General features: G+C 39.4%; 1 protein-coding gene across 1 annotated transcript; it reads left to right on the top strand.

Moving 5' to 3' along the window:
- Positions 1–3,516: 3,516 nt before the first annotated feature.
- Positions 3,517–14,200, top strand: LOC101975109 (arylacetamide deacetylase). The gene is made up of 5 exons (XM_078041299.1): positions 3,517–3,837; positions 6,363–6,570; positions 7,344–7,413; positions 10,862–11,033; positions 12,945–14,200. The coding sequence occupies exons 1-5, from the start codon at positions 3,709–3,711 to the stop codon at positions 13,539–13,541; spliced, it is 1,176 nt and encodes a 391-aa protein (XP_077897425.1). The 5' UTR covers positions 3,517–3,708; the 3' UTR covers positions 13,542–14,200.
- The last annotated feature ends 5,926 nt before the right edge of the window (positions 14,201–20,126 follow it).

Below are 20,126 nucleotides of genomic sequence, written 5' to 3'. Positions count from 1 at the left end.
AGGAAGGAAGGTGAAAACCTAGTAGCCCATAGCACTGAAGCATGACTAGGTCCTGAATCTCAGCTATTTCACATGGGGACATTGCCCATTTGGTTCTCGTTCATCCAGTCTGATAATATTTGCCTTTCTGCTGGAGAACTGGGCCGACTCCTAGTCAGTACAGATGTGATGTCATTGGAATCATATGAATAATTTTTCTATTGATTTTCTATGTAACTCAAGTTATTTCCCTCTATTTCTTTTGATTATCCATTATGCTAAATAAATATTTGTGTGCTCTAGTTATTTAAATCCTCTATTAGTTTTCAAATATATTTGAAGTATTGTCTCAGTGGTGGCACTATGAATTAAAGTATATTCATCTTGGGGCTGGGGTTGTGGCTCAGCGGTAGAGTGCTCGTATAGCACGTGCAAGGCCCTGGGTTCCATCCTCAGCACCACATAAAAGTAAATAAATAAGTAAAAGGCATTGTATCCAACTACAGTTGAAAAATAAAAATATTTAAAATATATATATTCATCTTTATAGCAATCTACTTCTGGCTAAAATCACTGAATTACAATAAAATATGGACACTTTCATGTAGTTAAACTCCATTTACTGTTTCCTCTTTCAGCTGCCAGTGCTATGTTTCTACATATCTAATAGATACAACAGTTCAGAAAAAAAGACAGATATATAAATATACACACAAATAGGTTAAATGTTATACCCTGAAAATGACTGCTGTAAGAATATTGGGTAGATGTTAAAACATCAGACAAAGCAATGTTAAAATAAACAAATTTAGGGACAGAGAGGGATGTCTGCGTAATCCTTTATATCTGTGAATACATTTTATCGTTTCTATATTTCTCATTCCTTCGTGAGGATTTAATCTACCATGTTCTATCATTTCCATTCAGCCTGAAGGACTTCAGTAATATATAAAGGAAAGTTCTAAATCAGCATTATCCCTTCATTTTTATTCATATAGTGATGATTTTGTTTTCCCTTTATTTTAAGGGGTACTTTTTCTGAACTTACACCTAGAAAATTTTTTGATAAATTGTCACCTAGAATTTTGTATGCATTATTCCACTACTGGTTGGCTTTCATTATTTTGGATGAAAATTGGTATTATCTTCAAAAATAGACTTATAGATCTCATTTATAAATTAATAGACTATAATTCTCATGTATAAATTAAGCATCTATTTTTGAAGGAATACATAGCGACAAACTATGATATGCATTTAAAATATATTTTATCACTTAAAATTGTGATTTAAAAATTATTATGATTCTAGTATACAGATGAAGAAACAACTCAAGATATTGCTTAACTTAAAGTCAGTTAAACCTAAAGATAATATTTAAACCTGAAGGTTTACCTTAGAAACCCTTATTATTATTTACTTTGGTAATTAGAATAAACTAAAAATCTAATGGCAACAATTTTGTGCTCAAGATTTCAACTTTAATTATATTTAAAGATTCTCTTTTTTAAAAAAGAAGATTATACACTATAATCAAATGCTAGGATGCAATATTGGTTCAATATATGCAAATCAATAATGTAATTTACCACCTAAGTAGAGTTAAAGACAAAAATTGTGTGGTCATCTCAATAGATGTAGAAGAAGTCTTTGACAAAGTCCAGCATCCATTTATGCTAAAAATGATGGAGAAACTAGAGATGAAAAGGACTAACCTCAATATTATGAGGGAGACATATGATAAACACAAAGCCAACATCATACTGAAGAGAGAAAAACTGAAAGCATTTCTTCCAAAAACAAGATAAGAATGTGCAATCTCACCACTCCTACACAACATGGTTCTTGAAACTCTAGCTATAGCAATCACACAAGAAAAGGAAACTACAAGAATACAAATAGAAAGAAAGGAAGTCAAATTATCTGTTTGTTGATGAAATCAACCTATATTTAGAAGATATATTAAAAAACCAAAAAATACCATTGATGCTAGCTGTAATTATTATTACTAATACTTTATTCAGTTGAAGTCATAGGATGATTGGAGTTCTCAAAGGAAAGATCTCAGGTGGCTCCCTTAAGGGTACAACCATAATCTCCATCAATGACAAGTGAGACATTCAGCTGCTCAGGGTTGGGGAATATCATAAAAGGTCAATATCAGCACAGGAGAGTGGGATAAACCTGAAGGGCGTCAGTCAAGTGGGCATGATCCAGAATATGTCCATGGAACAATGCCCATTGGGAGAGGTTGGTATTGACCACAGGTTTGTGGTACTCATTTTAAAGTCATTCTTAATATGGTTACTAATTGGTTTTATATCCAAAATGAATGCATACGAAGTACCAAAGGTACTCATCCAATTTTACCCATTTTCTCAGAATGCTGCTCTAAAGATGAGTCATATGAAATGCTTTAAAGTATTTAATTTTTTTGTGTGTATCCGTTTTCTAATTTTGCAACAGTAGTATGTGTGATTCCAGTAATACGCAAACAAACTGTCTGCTTGAAAAACTACATGTAATTGTAAAAATAAAGAAATGGAGTGGAAAACTTGTGGTGTCAAATTTAAAAATCATTCATATTTTTCAAATCTGTACTTTCTCTGTATACTAAAATGAGTATCATTTTAGTCTAGCATAAATGAGTATATATAGTTCCAAGGTTTTCTCCTCTACTTTCATTCCCTGATTAAGGAAATCAGGACTCCTTGAAAAAAAATGATTAATTCCAGACAGGAAAGATGTATAAGAAGTAGAAAAAACATATGGTAGGAAATACACAAAGGTGTCCACAGCATGGATTTCAGCAATGTGTGATGTTGTTGTTGTTGTTGTTGTTGTTATTTCCTTTTTGTTTTTCCACTGTAGAACACACACATACACCCCCCCCCACACACACACATGGTCTTGGGGCTCCATGTCTGTAAAAAGCTTTGAAATCTCTTAGCTACCTAAATTGTTCTCACTCTAATACTTCAAGTTATATGACCATGGCCAAGTTACTTAGCCCTTTTAAAACTCATTTTACTCATTTATAGGTGAACAGAAATGTTGATCCTATAGGTTTATCATTTGGACTGATTTAAAGTCTGTATGTAAGTCACTTAGCATAGGGCCAGGATGGTATAATAAATAATTAGTAAGTTTCACCATTACTATTATCACTACTAACATCATTAGTTTTCATAACTCTCCTCTCAAGAAATTATCATAACGAATTGCCAGTATTTTTACAGGATACAGGCTAGAGCTCAGAGGTACAACACTTTTCCAGAATGCATGGTTCCGAGGTCCTGGATTCAATCCCTAGTACCATGGGTGGGGAGAGGCGGTAAAAGTATGTTTATTTGTTTTTGCAAATTCCACAATGAGCTCTTTTATAAGATTCTGCATCCTGTATATTTCCTAAGAATATTTCGTTAGGATTAAAGACACTTTTTCAACATGATTGCTCAATACATGCTTGCTGAAGCACAGATAAGAGTGAGATCACTGGTAGAACTTGCACAGATTTCCTGTAACTCATCAAATTCAGCACTCGCTCTCACCCAGATCCATGCTGGGTAACTGTGGGGTTTAAACTTTATCGAGCTTCCTGTTGACCAGGTGCACACCTCTACATTCAGGAGGTAAAGGCCAGCTCCTGGCTGTCACAGCTCAGTGGCAGGCACAGCGAGGGAGGCATCTTCTGTGTTCCTGAAGACAGGGAGGCCAAGAAGCAGCAGCATGGGAAGAAGGTCATGGTGCCTTCTTCTCCTGGGGGTCCTGGCCGCATATTGCATCTACACTCCGCTCCCAGAGAATATTGAGGAGCCGATGCTGACCAACACACCTCTGAAAGCTCTTGCACATTTGGTAAGTCTGCAATTTTTTGAATTTCAGATGGGCATGTGCCGCCATTTGATCCAAAGAAGTTCGTTTTCCAAGATTCTCTTCTTTTGATTGAGTGATTTATTCACCTTTTAAAATTAAGTACTCTGACTTTTCACTGTTCATTACTTAGAAACATAGCTTGTTTGTTTGCTGCTTGCTATTTTATATATTGCAATCACATTCACAAATATCAAGAACAGTGAGTGAGGGCCATCTGGGTAGGCATACTGAAAAGATGATTTACGTTTAGTAGCATTAATGTCGCGATGCTAGCCGTCTTTTGAACTGCTCATCTCGAGTGTGGGCTAGTATTTAAATCTAATGAGGAAACCAGAGACCAATCGTCTGCCTGTGTAGCCGCTATCCTGACAGACATCCCGGCATTCTCCTTCAGGATTCAATGGATAGAATGAGGGCATGTACACAAGTTCAGAAGGAATCCCTGCATAGGCAGCCTTGTGGACACATGCCCAGGGTGGCCACCATGGACATAATGTGCAGAAATGGAAGGGGTGTCCCCGCTGCATCATGAGAACTGCCTGCTTGACAGAGCAGCCTGGTGTCCCCAGACAAGGAAGGTAGAGCACTCTCCTGCACCCTGGGTGGGTCTGCCCATATTTTTTTCCTTTATTCTTAAAGTTCTGTTTTTAGAACATTTTGCTTCCCACTTGTTCAACAACTGAAATCTGTTAGGCAAACAAGGTTTAGTGTGGGAGAGAAAATAATAAATTAAAATCAAATAAATGAATGATTTCAGGTCCTAGGAACTGACTTGAAAGAGAGAAGTTGGTGGGGAAAAGAGCAATAAGGGCAGATGTGAGGAGCAGGGCTCCTGTGTTTGGGATCAGCGAAGCCCATTCTGAAGAGGAGAAGCCTCTTAGGGACTATGGGATGACATGAAGCCGGCAGCCTGAGCACTAAGGAGAGTTCTCCAGCAGAGACACCAAGCACAACCCATCCGCAAGTCCCAGAAGTCACTTAAAGCATTTGGGTGTAATGGGAAAGGCTGCAGTGTAATTTGAAGAGCCTCGGTGTCATGCCAGGCAGGGCAGCGTGGCCAATGGTAGTAAGAGGTGATTTAATTCTACATGTAATGTACAGCTGGGCAAGTTTCAAGAAGGGGACAATTCCTTCCTAATATTTGCTCTCTTACAATTCATCTGTTCTGTTTTCCTGATTAGTTTGGCTGGCTTCCCTCAAATGCTTGACAATCTTTGCGTATGTATTCACATATTTTATTAAAGAATTGTGTTATGAATAAAAAATAAAACTGTGGGATTTAGAATATTAGTTAAGTAAGTAGCCCCAGATTACACAACTAGTTGTGCAATCTAGGGCTACTTCATTAACTTCTCTGGGTTCATTTCCTCATCTTTCAGTGATATGATAATATTCCCTGCCCCATGCAGGCAAGCTGTCATATTACTGAGATTAAAGTGAAATGGAAAAGAACCAAAGTGAAGCTATTTGGTTCTGACCTGACTCCATTGTACGTTTGCTTACAATGTTCTCTTTTCAGCCTCCTGACAGCTGTATCCATGTCAACAGTACAGTAGGGCCTTCCTGTATCCCTGACTGTGGCCCTGATGTAGAATAAAATGACTCTGAAATGTACAATCAAAACAATTCTCTCATGTAATCGAAATATCTGTCTCAACAGGGTCTTTCTGACCTACATGTGCCTCAATCCTTCTTGTGGGTCTTGCCTTTATAAACTCTGTACTTCCAAAATTCAGGTGCTGGGAGTTCTTTGAGGTGCTAGCCTGCTCTTCAAAGAACCCTTTGCCCCCTTTTGACTTGGTGCAGTGGTTGGTAGTTCTCACGCACTCCATAACAAAAGCACATAGAGCGCTTGGAGCAGTGTCTTATTCTCAGGTAGAAGGGCAGACTGGGGCAGGCTGGCCTCCTCCTGGCCTCTCCTTCTTCCTGTCCATTCTTTCCCTCCTGACCTGCCCCAACCCTTGTGCATCAAGCCTAATAGGCCCCACATTGTCCAGCTACATAGCACCTCTGCTGGAGTTGGTTTTCCTTTTTAACATTTTTTTTTTAGTTAAATTCTTATGGGAGATGGTCTTTCTTTCAAAAGTCGGTTAAAATCCTGCCTCCTGGGTGAAACCTCCTTCCACCAGTGCTCTCAGCTGGCCGTTCTGCCCATGCACAGCTCGGCCACAGCGTGGTCGGGGCTTTGCAAGGCTCCTCTTTTGCACTGACCTGTGAGGTTCCTGAGAGAGGGTTCCTCTGTCTGGTCCATCGCTGGAGCCCTGAAGCTTAGATCCAATCTCACTTTATGGAAAGAGGACTAACTGGATGCTTTTCCTCCTCTTGTGGACCAGTGTAGGCCAGCCTTGGCACCTCTGTTTTTTCTGAAAGGACAAAGGAGATTCTAGTGTGAGGATTTGGCTCCTTTCATTGGAGCTAATTAAGGATCAATGCAGACTGACGTGTTCAGAGATCTCTTTAGCCTTTGGAACTTGAATTGCAAAGATGTGTGTGAATTTCATTTTCAGGCTACATTTCTCGAGTTTCTGGGACTTGATTTCTTCACGCTCATGATATTTCCAGAAGTCCCACCAACTTCAGATAAAAATGTCATTGTGACTGACACAAAATTCAACAACACTCCTGTCCGTGTGTATGTGCCCAGGAGGAAGTCAGACACCCTGAGAAGGAGTGTGTTTTACATCCACGGAGGGGGTTGGAGCTTTGGAAGTGCTGGTAAGTGATACAGTCCCTACCCAGGGCCTTCTGTGGGGGACACTGCCATCTCTCCCGAACTCTCTTGCTTTGACCTCCTGGAAAAGTTTTTCTCTTCCTTAAAGCTTCAAATCCCCCTTTCCCACGAATGTCTTTCTTCATCCACCCAGGTACAGTTGTGAGGCAAAAGCTCTCCTCCCTGCTGAGAAGACTTTAAGAATCATACTTTGCTGCTTCTGTCATTCTCCAAGTGGTATTATAGGCCACCTCAAGGATTAATTTGTTTATTCTCATATTTACAATTCTAAGAAGGCATCCTTGAACAGACAAAATTCTTCATGGAGCTTATATTCAAATGTGTAATCAGTTGATATGTTAATAATTCAGGCTATCATAGGACAGACACATCAAGATTGTGTGCAAAGATTACACATCTCTTGACATATAGATTTACAGTAAAAAAAAATGAAATATATTTAGAAGTGAAAGCATTTTAGAGATAAAAGACACAATCTTGTGACTGAGAAAATCACTCAAACCGCTTAGTCCCAGAGTACTTGATGGTCACCTGTTTACCCACCAGTGAATACAGATCCATGGGAGGAGTAGAGGCTGAACAGGGTCCAGGTCAAGAACTCTGAGCTCCAGAGAGGAAGAACATATGGGTTCAAATGAGAATTGCTACCAGCTCCACCTCAGGCAGAGTTGGTCAACAAACCCAGGGGCTTTGTCAACATAAAACCCTTCCTTTACCTGTCCATTCTCATATCCTGCTGTTATTCCTTTTATTTCAGCTTCCATAAGCTATGACGTGCTGTCAAGAAGGACAGCAGACAGACTGAATGCTGTCGTCGTATCGACCAAGTAAGACCTGGGCTGTTCTGTACAGGGCTGATGCGCCCAGGGCGAGCCTTTCTGGGCTACGTGGCCTGGCCAGGCTGAGGCTCCTAGGGCACACTGAGCAGGCAATTAAGAGCAAAGGAGGGACCTACTCTGATTAGCACTGGGGAAAAGGTGTGTGTGTGTGTGTGTGTGTGTGTGTGTGTGTGTGTGTGTGTGTGTAGGGGGTGGGGTTGTTGGGCAGAAAGGAAAGCAGAAAGTAAAGTGTTTTTTCACAAAAGTTCAAACTGTATAATCTACAGACTTAATGATTGGACTGGATTACCTTTCGATTTTAGGTCATAATCTTTAAGAATGAGTGTCCCAAAGTCAGAGGATGTCTTTAAAGTACATCCTAATGGTTCCTTCCCCAGAGGGTCACTGTGAAGACTAAGAGATAACATCCCTGAACTTGACTCAGCCTGTGTCCAGCACCTGAGGAGGCTAAAACATTACATTTATTCTCAAATTGAACAAATAAAGTCAGTTCGTGTGAAATACCATGCTAGAACAACAGTCCATGTTTGAAAACAATATTTGCAGGCAGTAGACTCATGCTAGAGCGCTATATAGCTATTTAAAATCAGAAAATGAAGGAAAAGTTAAGAAATAGCATTCATGACCATTTGTCAAGTTAAATCATATTACTAAATAGTGGCAACACAGAGCTGCACAATTTCATTTGTAAGTGATCACTAATAACACCTTTTAAAAAAGAAATTAGGAAATCCAAGCCAACACTGGTTTGTATTTCAATTTTGCCTTTAAAGATGGTTTTCTTAATAATGGCAAGTCCAGAGACAAGCTATGCCTATGTTTGATTCACTGAGATAACTAATAAACCACAAAAATTTAAAAGATAAGATCTTACATTTTATGCAAATTCATGCCTTGCCTTTGAATATACTCTTATATTAAAGGTAAATGGCAACTCTCCAAAAAGATGGATAATTTGGGTTCTATTAAAATGGCCATATGGGGGCTATGGCTGGGGCGCAGTGGCAGAGTGCTTCCCCTGGCATGTGTGAGGCACTAGGTTTGATTCTCAGCACCACATATAAATAAATAAAATAAAGGTCTATCAAAAATTACAAAAATATTTTTTTAAATGGCCAATAAGCACAGGAAAATATGTTACACATCAGTAGTCACTAAGGAAAAGCAAATCAAAACCACCAGGATATAGCACTTGAGTTGGATGGTTATAACAAAAAAGCAGACAATAACTAGTGTTGCCGAAACCTCTCTACTAGTGGGGATGCACACGGACAGTTTAGGAAATAGTTTGGGTGTTCTTAAAAATGTAAACCACAACCCCTTGCCCAGCACCTCCAAATAGTAAATCTAAACACAAGAAATGAAAACATAGCTGTAGAAAACTTTTATGTTCAGAGCAGTAGCATCGAACCTCCACCCCCATGGAAATATTCAATGACCATCAGCTGGCATATGGATAAATAAGGTGCAGTATATCCATATAGTGGAATGTGACACAGCATGCTATGCCATGGACACATCTTGGAAATGTTATACAAAGTAGAAGAACCAGGCACAAAAGCCATGTATTGGATCCATTATAATGAAATTTCCAGAATAGACAAATCTTTGGAAACAGAAAGCAGATTAATGATTGCCCAGGAATGGAGCTGAGGAGTCAGGGAAAATGAGAAATGACTACCAGTGAGTGCAGGTTGGTTTTTCTTCTTTTCTTTCTTTCTTTCTGTTAGTGACTAAAATTTCTAAAATTGACTGTGGTAATGGTTCACATCTCTTTCTATATACTAAAAACCATTGAATTACACAATTTAAATAGGTAAATTCATGGTGAATTTAGAATTATAACTCAAAATGATTATATTAAAAGTTAAGAACTTATGCTACTTAAAAGACATTAACCCAAGTCTTGAAGTGTCTTTGTATTTACATGTGGTTCATACATAAATGCTAAAATGCACACACACACACACACACACACTCACACACACACACACACACACACACACACACACACACATATATATATATATATATATATATATATATATATATTCTTATCTAAAATACATAAATACTATGGAGAGTATTGGGGAAATGAAATTGACCAAATTATGTACGTGTGCCAATATGTCAGTGAATCCTATTATTATGTATGATTATAGAGCAACACAAATTTAATTTAAAAACTGAATATTTTAAGTACCACATACATATCCAGAGTGAATAGTAAGTACATGGTATTAAATTGTACTTCACTTAACTTTAGATAACAACTGTCATTGTACAATGTAACTGTTAGTCACCTATATATTCAGAAAACAGTGATCAGCTTTGGTTCTTTCCCTTTGACTAAAATATAGTTTTATTTCATATAAGTTTAAAAAACCAAAAAATATAAACACCTGACTTTAAAAGTCAGCTTACTGGGAAGGATATCCAAACCATCAATAAACAAATGAATAGTTAGTATATATCAGGGAAACATCAGTGAAATGCATTAGGTGGGACCTTCATCCCTGATGTTAGCACTAACCAGAGGGTGACAAGGACATGCATAAGCAGGCTCTGTCATGATCACCTGGTACATTTCTGAGCAAAATCCTTTGACAATATAGAATAAGACAAAATATATATTAAAACTCCATAGCTGTCAACAATGCAGATAGATGTCACCAAAAAACATGTACTAGAATATTCAGAACAGCACTGTTTGTGAGAAGTCCAACTTCAAAGAACGCAAATCCTCAGAACCTTTTAAAAAATACTTATACTTTGTAACATACTTTCAATCTACTTATCATGAATTTATTTGTGGCAAGAAGTCCGAACAGGACACCTAATTTCTTAAGCTTTTCTGTGCACAATACACCACTGTTGACCACAGGTACATGTTATGCATTGAGCCCCAGAACTTCTCATTTTGCTTGATTGAACCCACTGAAGAGTAACACCTGTTCCTCCCTCTCTACAGTGGCTGGCAAGTAGGGTTAGATTCTTTTACTTTATGAGTTTGGTCTTTTCAGATGCGTGTGCTAGTGGAATCATGCCACATGGGCCCACCTGTGGCCAGCCTATCACATGCTACTGTAAAAATGAGCTGTGATCTATCTGCACAGTGCAGCACTGTGCAGGGAGAGGGAAACACCCAGCGGTGCAGAGGAGGCTCAAAGGAACACTCACCCAGGAAACCCAGAGCACGTGCACGTGCTGAAGGTGTGCCTTTATATGAAGGGCAAGAACAGAACAATCAACCCATGCTCTAGTGTGGGTACTTGTTGAAGGGAAGAAACGGAAGGTGTGGGTGCTGCCAGGGTCCTGCTCCATGGCCTGAGTGCTGGCTAGGTGGCTGTTGTACCCTTCTGTGCACTTTGGGCACATATGTTACACTTTTATAAATTTTAAAAAGTGACATGAAAACCACATTTTCTCTGCACAGCTACAGATTAGCACCTAAGTATCACTTCCCAGTCCAGTTTGAAGACGTATATGATGCCTTAAAGTGGTTCCTGCGCAAAAATATTCTTCAAGAGTACGGCGTGGACCCTGGGAGGATCGCTGTGTCTGGAGATAGTTCAGGGGGGAATTTGGCTGCCGCAGTAGCACAACAGGTTTGGCATGGCCATTTCCATGTTTTTGAATGTTTTTTCCTTAAATCATCTGCTTATAAACAGATTGAATACACATATTAAAATATGAATGTAAATGGAAAGGCAGCAATCTTGGGAAATATTAAAGAAATAATTGGAAAAAAAGCCTCAAACATCACTATACCAATTTATACTCCTGTCACAGTATTTTCTTAATGAAGTGACAGATAATCGCTTGATTGAAATTTTATCTGCATCAGTAAAATATTATACTAGTTAGATGAATGAGATAATGTATCATGCATGCAGAAGTGATCTGGCAAACCTTTTAGAGATCCCACTGTATTCAGTGATCTTCAGGGGAGTCTTCCTCGGTTGCTGGAGTAATCACACCAGTTTTAGAAATTCATCAGCACACTCAGAGGTTCCTGTGAGATTTACAAAGCAGAAATATGAAAATGACAAGGGATTTCTTTGCATACATACTAAGATATATTTGTCCTTTATTGAATAATGGTAGTACAGTAATAATAGTAAATAGCATTTTAATCCCACAGTATATATAGAAAGGACTCCATTTTTATAGCAAAGGGAACATACTGCTATTTATGGTTTAAAATCTGAACTATTTTTTCAATGCAATGGTGAGAAGAAGCAGAGTCCACCTATCAATTACATCTGTAGTAGTTTAGATTTTATTAGCTGACATTTAATTATAAACTATGAACTTAAAGTAATTCAACAACATTGCTGTTATTCTTGTTGTTAGATAGATTTATATAAGTGTTTCAGCTTCTAGAGTCGAATGAATGACATTTTCAGAAGGAGAGAATCTGCAATTGGGCTTTGCAATAACCACAATATAAAACAAATACTTGACACTGTAGATTTCTAATCAACTTCAGGTTTTGTAATGTGGTAGAAAAAGTAACTTTATTAGACATCAGGAGATGTGAACTTTCTTGAGATGCAGTAATTTCCACATGTCATCTTGACTGGGTCCTTTAATCTCTCTTAAGCATCCATTTCTCACTTATAAAGAAAAATGAACTTTTAAAACTTCACAGAGTTGTTTTGAAAACCACATACATAAGTTTATATTAAAAATATTTGGCAACCTGTAAAAATGATATTTACAAATGGTCTCCAAAATGTCTAAATAGGTATTTAGTGAAAATGTAAATACATAACCACAATCTGCAAAATACTTGATTACATCCAATAGCTGTATTTTATAGAGAAGTTTAAATATATATTTTATAGCATAATATGAATTTTAAAAACATATAAAAGTACATTTTACAGTGTACTTTTAATTTCAAAAAATAAAACATCTTGTAAAAGTCTTTTTATGGATCACTTTTCTGGCACAGTCTGGTCTCTGTACCTTCCTCTCTTCAGACCACTGATCTTTATGAACATGAGCGCATCAGCTTGAAATAGAAAATGGACACCAATAAAACAGCACCTGTCCAAATCTCCCAAACCAGCCTGTCACTGCAGCATCACAGCCAAGTCAGAGTCCTTATTAAGTCATTCTTTCTCTCCATGGCACAACCAGTTGACATACTAGTATATTTTAATAAACTTTTACATTAACAGACAGGAAATGAAGTAGGACTTGCAGAGTTCTTCCAGTGGTCACTCTTGGTTGAAAGGCAGGACATTAAGCTGCCAATTCTTGATCAAATCCCTTTGCCTTATCTGTGAGGAGGACAGGATGGGTGTTTTCCACACGTTAAAAACATGCTTTAATTCAGGAACGTCTAGTTCTAGAAGCCCATTTTGAATATTTGAAATCTGTTGAGATGGTATATTCTAGTCATTACTTTGTTGGAGGTTATTCATTCACATGTAGCCTATATTTTTACAGTTGTTTTTGATTCTTTCAAATGAAAATAATGGGTGTTATCAATCTTAATTCCTCCTTAGCTCTTGGATGACCCAGATGTCAAGATCAGACTCAAGATCCAGTCTCTAATTTACCCTGCCCTGCAAACTCTGGATGTGGAAACGCCATCCTATCAGGACAACGCACACATGCCAGGTCTGCCCAAGTCTCTTGCGATCTGGTTGTGTAGTAATTACATCACCAGTGACAGTGCCCTGAGGAAGGCCATGATGCATAACCAGCACGTGCCAGTGGAGGCGGCCCCCCTCTTCAAGCTGGTCAACTGGAGCTCCTTGCTCCCCGAGAGGTTCCTCAAGGGACACGTGTATAAGGCTCCAACTTTCGGTAGCTCCGAGTTAGCCAGAAAGCACCCTGGATTCCTGGATGTGAGGGTCGCGCCCCTGCTGGCAGCAGACAGCAAGCTGCGGGACTTACCACTGACCTACCTGGTCACCTGTCAGTATGACATCCTGCGGGACGATGGGTTCATGTATGCGCGCCGCCTGCGGGATGCTGGGGTTCCTGTGACCCACAACCACGTGGAGGACGGCCTCCACGGAATCCTGTCCTTCCCCGTGTTCAAGATTTACTATAGGCTGATGGATGAGTACATGGGGTGGCTGGATGAAAATCTATAGTAAAACATGGAGAGGTGGTTTTAAAAGGAAACCAAATTTCAAAACCTCAGAAAATCTGCAGCGGGTGGACTTGGCCTTTCTTGGAGTGGTCTATTTCAAGTTCACATGTAGTATGATTCTTACTGTGATGGATGGGCTATGATTTTCTTCCTTTCTTTTAGAGGTTTCACTCCATTTTTCCACATTGTCTAGTGCTATTTCTGGCATTTTTCCCTCCTACATTGTTAATCTTACTTTTTGAATATCTTGTTTTATTACTTACTGTCATCTGGTGTGTGTGTTTTGGCTTCTATTCACAAGTACAGGAAGATAATAAAAGGAAACATTGCCATTGGGAGAAAGGTCAAGATTTTAATCAAAGAATATTTGTGGTTTGAAGCACCTCAAGTGAGGTGTCCCTTTTCTCAGCGCAGAGCCATTTATTACCCGTACCAATTGCTCTCCTCTGAAGCACCTCTAGAATCCAGCCAGCAATTGTCACGCTGCTCAGTGCTGGTAATCATGGCAGTACTCTGAGGAATCAGCTGCTTTGTATTTGGGGAAAGGTAGAGAAATTGGAGTCCCTTAGAGACTGAAGAGGTCTTCAGAATGGACAGTGACTTAGTCATAGGCAAAGAATACACTGTGCAAGTAGCCGACCAGGAATAGAAAAACTACAGAAAAAAAAAATCTGTGAAAAGCCCATCCTGACATTACAGAGAGGAAGGCAAGACAAAATGGATTACCTCAAGCCTGGGTAGAATTATTGGCAGTGACTGTGAGCTATGTAATGCATCCAAATTAGGAGGAAGCACAATCAAAGGTGTTGAGGGGTGGCACAAAGGCTCCCTGTAGGCACAGACCCCAGACTTTTCTCTGTGTACTTTACCATCCTCACTGGAGGCTCTTGTGTTTATACTTACAATTATTACACTTCTGAGTACCACTTCAATAGTCTAGGCAGAGAGGGGCTAAAGCCATAGGGGTACCTTTGAGGCCACTCCAATTTATCAGGAAAATGGCAGCGACCTTAGAAACTGCAAACAATAGATTCCTTATATTTTATTTCCCAGGACAGTGCCACAAGAAATTTGGCCAAGCCAAAGTTTTGTAATTGGGAAAATTACCTTTTATTATGTGAAGAAATAAAATAAGAAGTAATTAGCAGAATATGCCACATAGATCAATATCAATAAGTTATTAAATAGCTATTGTGGAATAATTATTTTCTGAATAAGTGGATAAGGTCATATTTAACAGGGAATGCAATGAATAAATATATAAGTGGAATAATTATTTTCTGAATATGTGGATAAGGTCATATTTAACAGGAAATGCAATGAATAAGGATATAAGTTGGCTGTGTGGTTCCAAATTTCTATACTGACTATAAAATGATTCATTGTTCTGAAATAAACTCATGAATTAATCCATGTCCGGAACTTGACCTCTTTACATCTCCTCCCTACTTCTTTTTTTAAAAAATTATTAGTTGTTCAAAACATTACATAGTTCTTGACATATCATATTTCATACATTTAATTCAAGTGGATTATGAACTCCCATTTTTACCCTGTATACAGATTGCAGAATCACATTGGTTACACATCCATTGATTTACATATTGCCATACTAGTGTCTGTTGTATTCTGCTGCCTTTCCTATCCTCTACTATCCCTCCTCCCCTCCCCTCACCTCCCCTCTTCTGTCTCTACCCCCTCTACTGTAATTCATTTCTCTCCCTTGTTTTTTTTCCCTTTCCCCTCACTTCCTCTTGTATGTAATTTTGTATAACCCTGAGGGTCTCCTTCCATTTCCATGCAATTTCCCTTCTCTATCCCTTTCCTCCCTCCTTCTTTGGTAGGAAAAAGCAACACTAACATGATCACTTAAAGGAAACATCTTTTGGACCAGAGAGCTGTGCACTTAAAAGTCACCTATGATGTTTTCACATTAAACAAATTAATGTGAAATTTAAATTTCACAATTAAAGTCAGGAGGGAATTAAACAGGCCATAAAGGCAGGCCAGAGAGTTCATTTACTAAAATTATAAAATTAACATTTCCAAAGCTTGACCTATGTCTTGATTAGGATCATAACATTTTTAGATTAGCTATTTTTAATGAAATACAGTGCAATGATACAATTTCCAAACAAGGTGACTGCTTAGGGAGAAACCTTCCAACTTCCAAAGATCCAGCAATCCCACTATCAGGTATTTTCTCAAAATAACTTGAAACAGGTCCACAAAACAAGACTGCCACAGTTAAGTTCATTTCAGCAACGAACTGGAGATCCCCAACTTTTTGTACTTTCCTTCTCTTGAAATCTAACAATTGTAAACTAGCACCTGAGCATACCACTTCAACAGAACATATTTGTCATGTGACCCCTTACAGGACCTGGATGAGGGTAGGGGTTTGCCTTACTCCTGGCTGCCTGCAGACCATGCCCTACCTCCAGGCCTGTTCAGGTTCTGGGAACTACAGCCTGCAGGCCAAACCCAGATGGTGCCATGTTTTTGTATCACTCTGAGCTAAGAATGGTTTGTACATTATGGAGAATTGTTAAGAAAGAAGAGAAGGATGAAGAAATGGAAGGAGAAGGAGTGGAACATATTGATGCAGAACACATTTCTCACGTGACCCTTTACAGTCAAAGCTTACTGCAGTCCATACCACAGCACCCTGTCCTTGCAACGGACCTCGGTTTCTCCATCTCAGGTCTCAGAAGGTCTTGTCTTTGAGTTTCCTGTTAATATCACTGTTACATTGGCAAGCCCAGCATCAGACCCACAGCTATTAGGAATGCTTCCTCTAAGAATTTTGTTTTCTTCTTGAATAAAATACTCCCATGGTCATTCCAGAATGTATCATGACCAGCAAGTGTGCCTCCTCCATAATCTCAGCATCAGACACGCATGTTCATTGGGTCCTTAATCTGGGTAGTGTTTGAGATAAATAGGACTTGAAGTTCATCAGCCATACCAACATTTCACCCTCCTCACTGTCATCTTGTGATTCCTTCTGGTCCTTACCAAAACCCTACTCTTGGACATTCCATCCACTCTCTTGTCTATCTGATTCTTTGTGGAAGTTCCAACCTGGAAGAAATCCCTCTCCCGACTGACTCTGCACATGACCCGTCTAGCTAAACATGGGGGAGGAAAAACCAAAAACAGGTTGAAATGCCCTCCTTTTAATCAAGACTGAAGACCTCAAGTGTGCACTTTTAATGATGTTGGCGGTCATGTTATGGATCTCTAGTCGTCGACTCTTTTGTTCTATACTGTATTCAAATATCCAACAGTTCTTTGCTACTTCTTCAAATGATAACCTTGTTTTCCATTTCATTAAGAAAATAGAAACTATTGAAGAAACAACTAAAGAAAACTTTCACAAACTCCCACCTTGCATTGACCCCAGTGTCTCACCTGCTACTACCACAAGTGAGCCAAGTGTTTGTGCTTCACATTTGGATTGTCTCCCTCCACATTTCAGGAGGCTGCATCCTGTTTGGATTCCCAGAAATGGTTGCTATGGTAATTATCTCCTTTTAATCCTGCATCATGGATCTTTCTCTCTCTACTGGATCATCCCCATTAATATACATTTCGTTTTTACATATTTTTTAAAAACAACAAAACTTTGTCAAGATCATTTTCTTACCCTTCTTCCTCCCTATGTCTCTACTTTCTTTTATAGAAATATTCTTGGGAAGAGTCTTATTTTGTCTCTACTACCTCTTTATATTCTTGTCATCAGTCATTTTTCATGAAACATTCAAGTTGTCTTAACAAACCATGACCTCTAGATGGCTGCATTAAGGGTCAGTTTCCATCCTAATCTTCTCGTCCTGGAAGCAACATTTGATTCAGCACCTTTCTGCCTCTTCACCCTCTGCCTCTTCACCCCTCTTCACCCTATGCCTCTTCATCCACTGCCTCTTCACTTTGCTCCAGGTCATCCAATTCTCCAGGATTCCCTTCTACTTCTCTGGCCTTGCTTTCTCAATGGCATGTGCTGCATCTCTGTCTCTCTTCTCCAGGGAGAGTCCTTCCACTGGTGTCCCCAGTGGCCTGTGTGCTGAAAGCTCCAACTCACAAATCCAGCTGAGACCTGGTCAGTTCCAGATTGCTGAGATGTACGAAGATAAATTAAATTTTTTGAATTTCTTCTGGAAATCACTGCCTCTCATAAATTTTCTTATTACTACAAATGGAATTCCAATATTCCTCTGGAAGCCAAGGCTGAGAGAACCTCAAAGTCAGAGCTCAGTGTTTTTCTTTCTGTCATATACCAATGCAGCAGCAAATCCTTTTGGTTTTTATCTCCAAAATGTTTGGAAAACTCAACCATTTTTTAACCCACCACCATTTTTCAACTTTTAAGATTCCTATGGCACCCTGATTAGTCACTGTGCCTTAATCCTGTCCTCTTAGGAAAAGATGATCTTTTAAAAATAGAATTCAGGACATAGCACTCCTCTGTTCAAAATACTCAAAAGGCTTCTCACCCAGGGCAGCTTGTCACCTAAAGTCCTCACGGTGACTGGGACCTACTGGGTCTTAGCCACAGTCTAAGCTAGTACTCATCTCCAATTTCATTTTATACCACGCATGCCTTCTGCTCTCCAACCAGTCTGGCCTCTTTTATATTCCTCAACTCAAGCTCAGAGTCTGGATCCCTTTGCATTTAGCACCTATACCTCAGATAATTGTCTCCCCAACATGACCATCTCTTTTAGGCCTTTCCTCCACACTCTATTTAAAATCCTATTCCACCTGCTCTGGCACACTGACCATACACAGTGCCTGGCCTGGTTTCTCTTCTCCAAACAGGTCAAGTGTAATTCCACCTGTTTAATTGTTTCATAGGATTTATCACTAGGAGATGATCTTGTTATTCTATCCATCAGAATTGTCATTTAGTAGTAATCATTTGAAAACCTATTATTTTTATTTTTTTACAAGAGGACAATCACACATAATTTTATATATATATATTTTTTTTTCCAAATTAGTACCACAAGTATCATATCTATTAGCTAATTTATTTTTCTTATCAATATTCCCCATTTTATGAATGAGAAACCAAACAAGTAATTCAACTAACAAATAAAGAAAAGTCATTAGCAAAGATATCAGGTTAGAAATTTCCCTGAGAGTTTTTTCACAAATTGGCCACAATTAAAGATCAGATTTTTGGAATATTGCCTGCATTGCAAACATACTGTGAGGAGTTAGGACAAGTGTTGGAAGTGGCCTTGTTGTCAGTCATAGCCCCTTCTGTTCAGAGGGTCAGCACTCGTGGGGAACAGTGCTCCTTGCTCCTCTTCCATTTCAAAACAGAAAACGAGACCAACTTCTAATTAATGAAGCTTTACCCAGGGGGTAAAGGAGTACCAAGTTCTACTCCCTTTTGCACTATGCATCCTAACACATTGGAAGCAGCAGAGGGAACTTAGCCTATATTCACAAAGAATAAATGACAGTTACTTTAATAACTCTACTTGCTTTCTATGAAAAAGAAGTATTTTCAGGGCATGGTGAGGAACTTTTCTCAAACAAATGTTCTTTGGCTGCAACAACAGTTTGGTAATCTCACTCTGCCAATGTTTATGCTTCTTGGCATTTCTGTGTACACAAATATCAGCAATAATCCCAGTTGTGGTTTTTAATTTAAATGCCTTTAAAGAGCAAGATATTGGGCTAAGTATTTATGATGAAGGAGCACACGGGGTAGAAGAGGACTTCTCAGACTTTCATGGGCTTTGCTCAGAGAACTTATTTCTGGGCTCTCACCCATTGTTTCTGATTGAGCAGGTCAGGTTTGGCACCCAAGCATTTGTATTTTCAAGTTCTTGGGTCATTGATGCTCAGGCTCCAAAGATCACAAGTCAGTAACTCTTGATTTTGATCTTTCTTCAGATTTAGTGTAGACTGAGAATCATTTGAAAGGATGATGCCATCACTGGATCTTTTCTTCCTTCAGAAAGACCCACAGAGGATCCCAAATACTATGGAAAAAAGCCAATCTGGTGGCAGAGAAAACGAGCTCACCGCTTCAGCTGTGAGTCACAGATAAGGGCTTTGTTGAATGGACAGAGAGAAGGGAGGAGGCGTCATGCCCGGGGAACGTCAGGGGGCTGAGGGAGGAGCACTGCGGAGAGCTCAAGGCAAAGCCACAGGTTTCACCTCATCCGTTGGCCTCTTCCCTGAACAGAGCAGTGGCAGGAAGCTGGCGGGAAAGGAGAGGTCACCAGGAGCCTGGATGCCAAGCCACACACCGTGTTTCCACCAAACTCTCGGGGATCCATGAGGACTTGCCCTGGCACCACACGTGATAGACACTTGTGGACATCCTGTGGGGAATGGTCTGCAGGGACACAGAAGGAAGCAGAATGAAGGCTTAGCCATCCCTGCAGCAATCCTGCAGCCTAGAAGCTGTGAGGACAGCTAGAAAAGTGTGTCCAAGGGAGGACACAGGAATTCCAAGGGGCGGGAAGTGGTCAGTTGTGGCAGTGCTGGGGTCGACAAGGAGCCACTGAGAGAAGCTCCTGAGGGCTCATGCATGCTGTTCTCTTCCCTGATCTCCTCTGCCTTC

The sequence above is a fragment of the Ictidomys tridecemlineatus genome, chromosome 3 (genome assembly GCF_052094955.1).
Source record: "Ictidomys tridecemlineatus isolate mIctTri1 chromosome 3, mIctTri1.hap1, whole genome shotgun sequence".
Classification (NCBI taxonomy): domain Eukaryota; kingdom Metazoa; phylum Chordata; class Mammalia; order Rodentia; family Sciuridae; genus Ictidomys; species Ictidomys tridecemlineatus.
The sequence above is the reverse complement of the archived record's forward strand: the minus strand, read 5'-3'. Positions and strand labels throughout refer to the sequence as shown.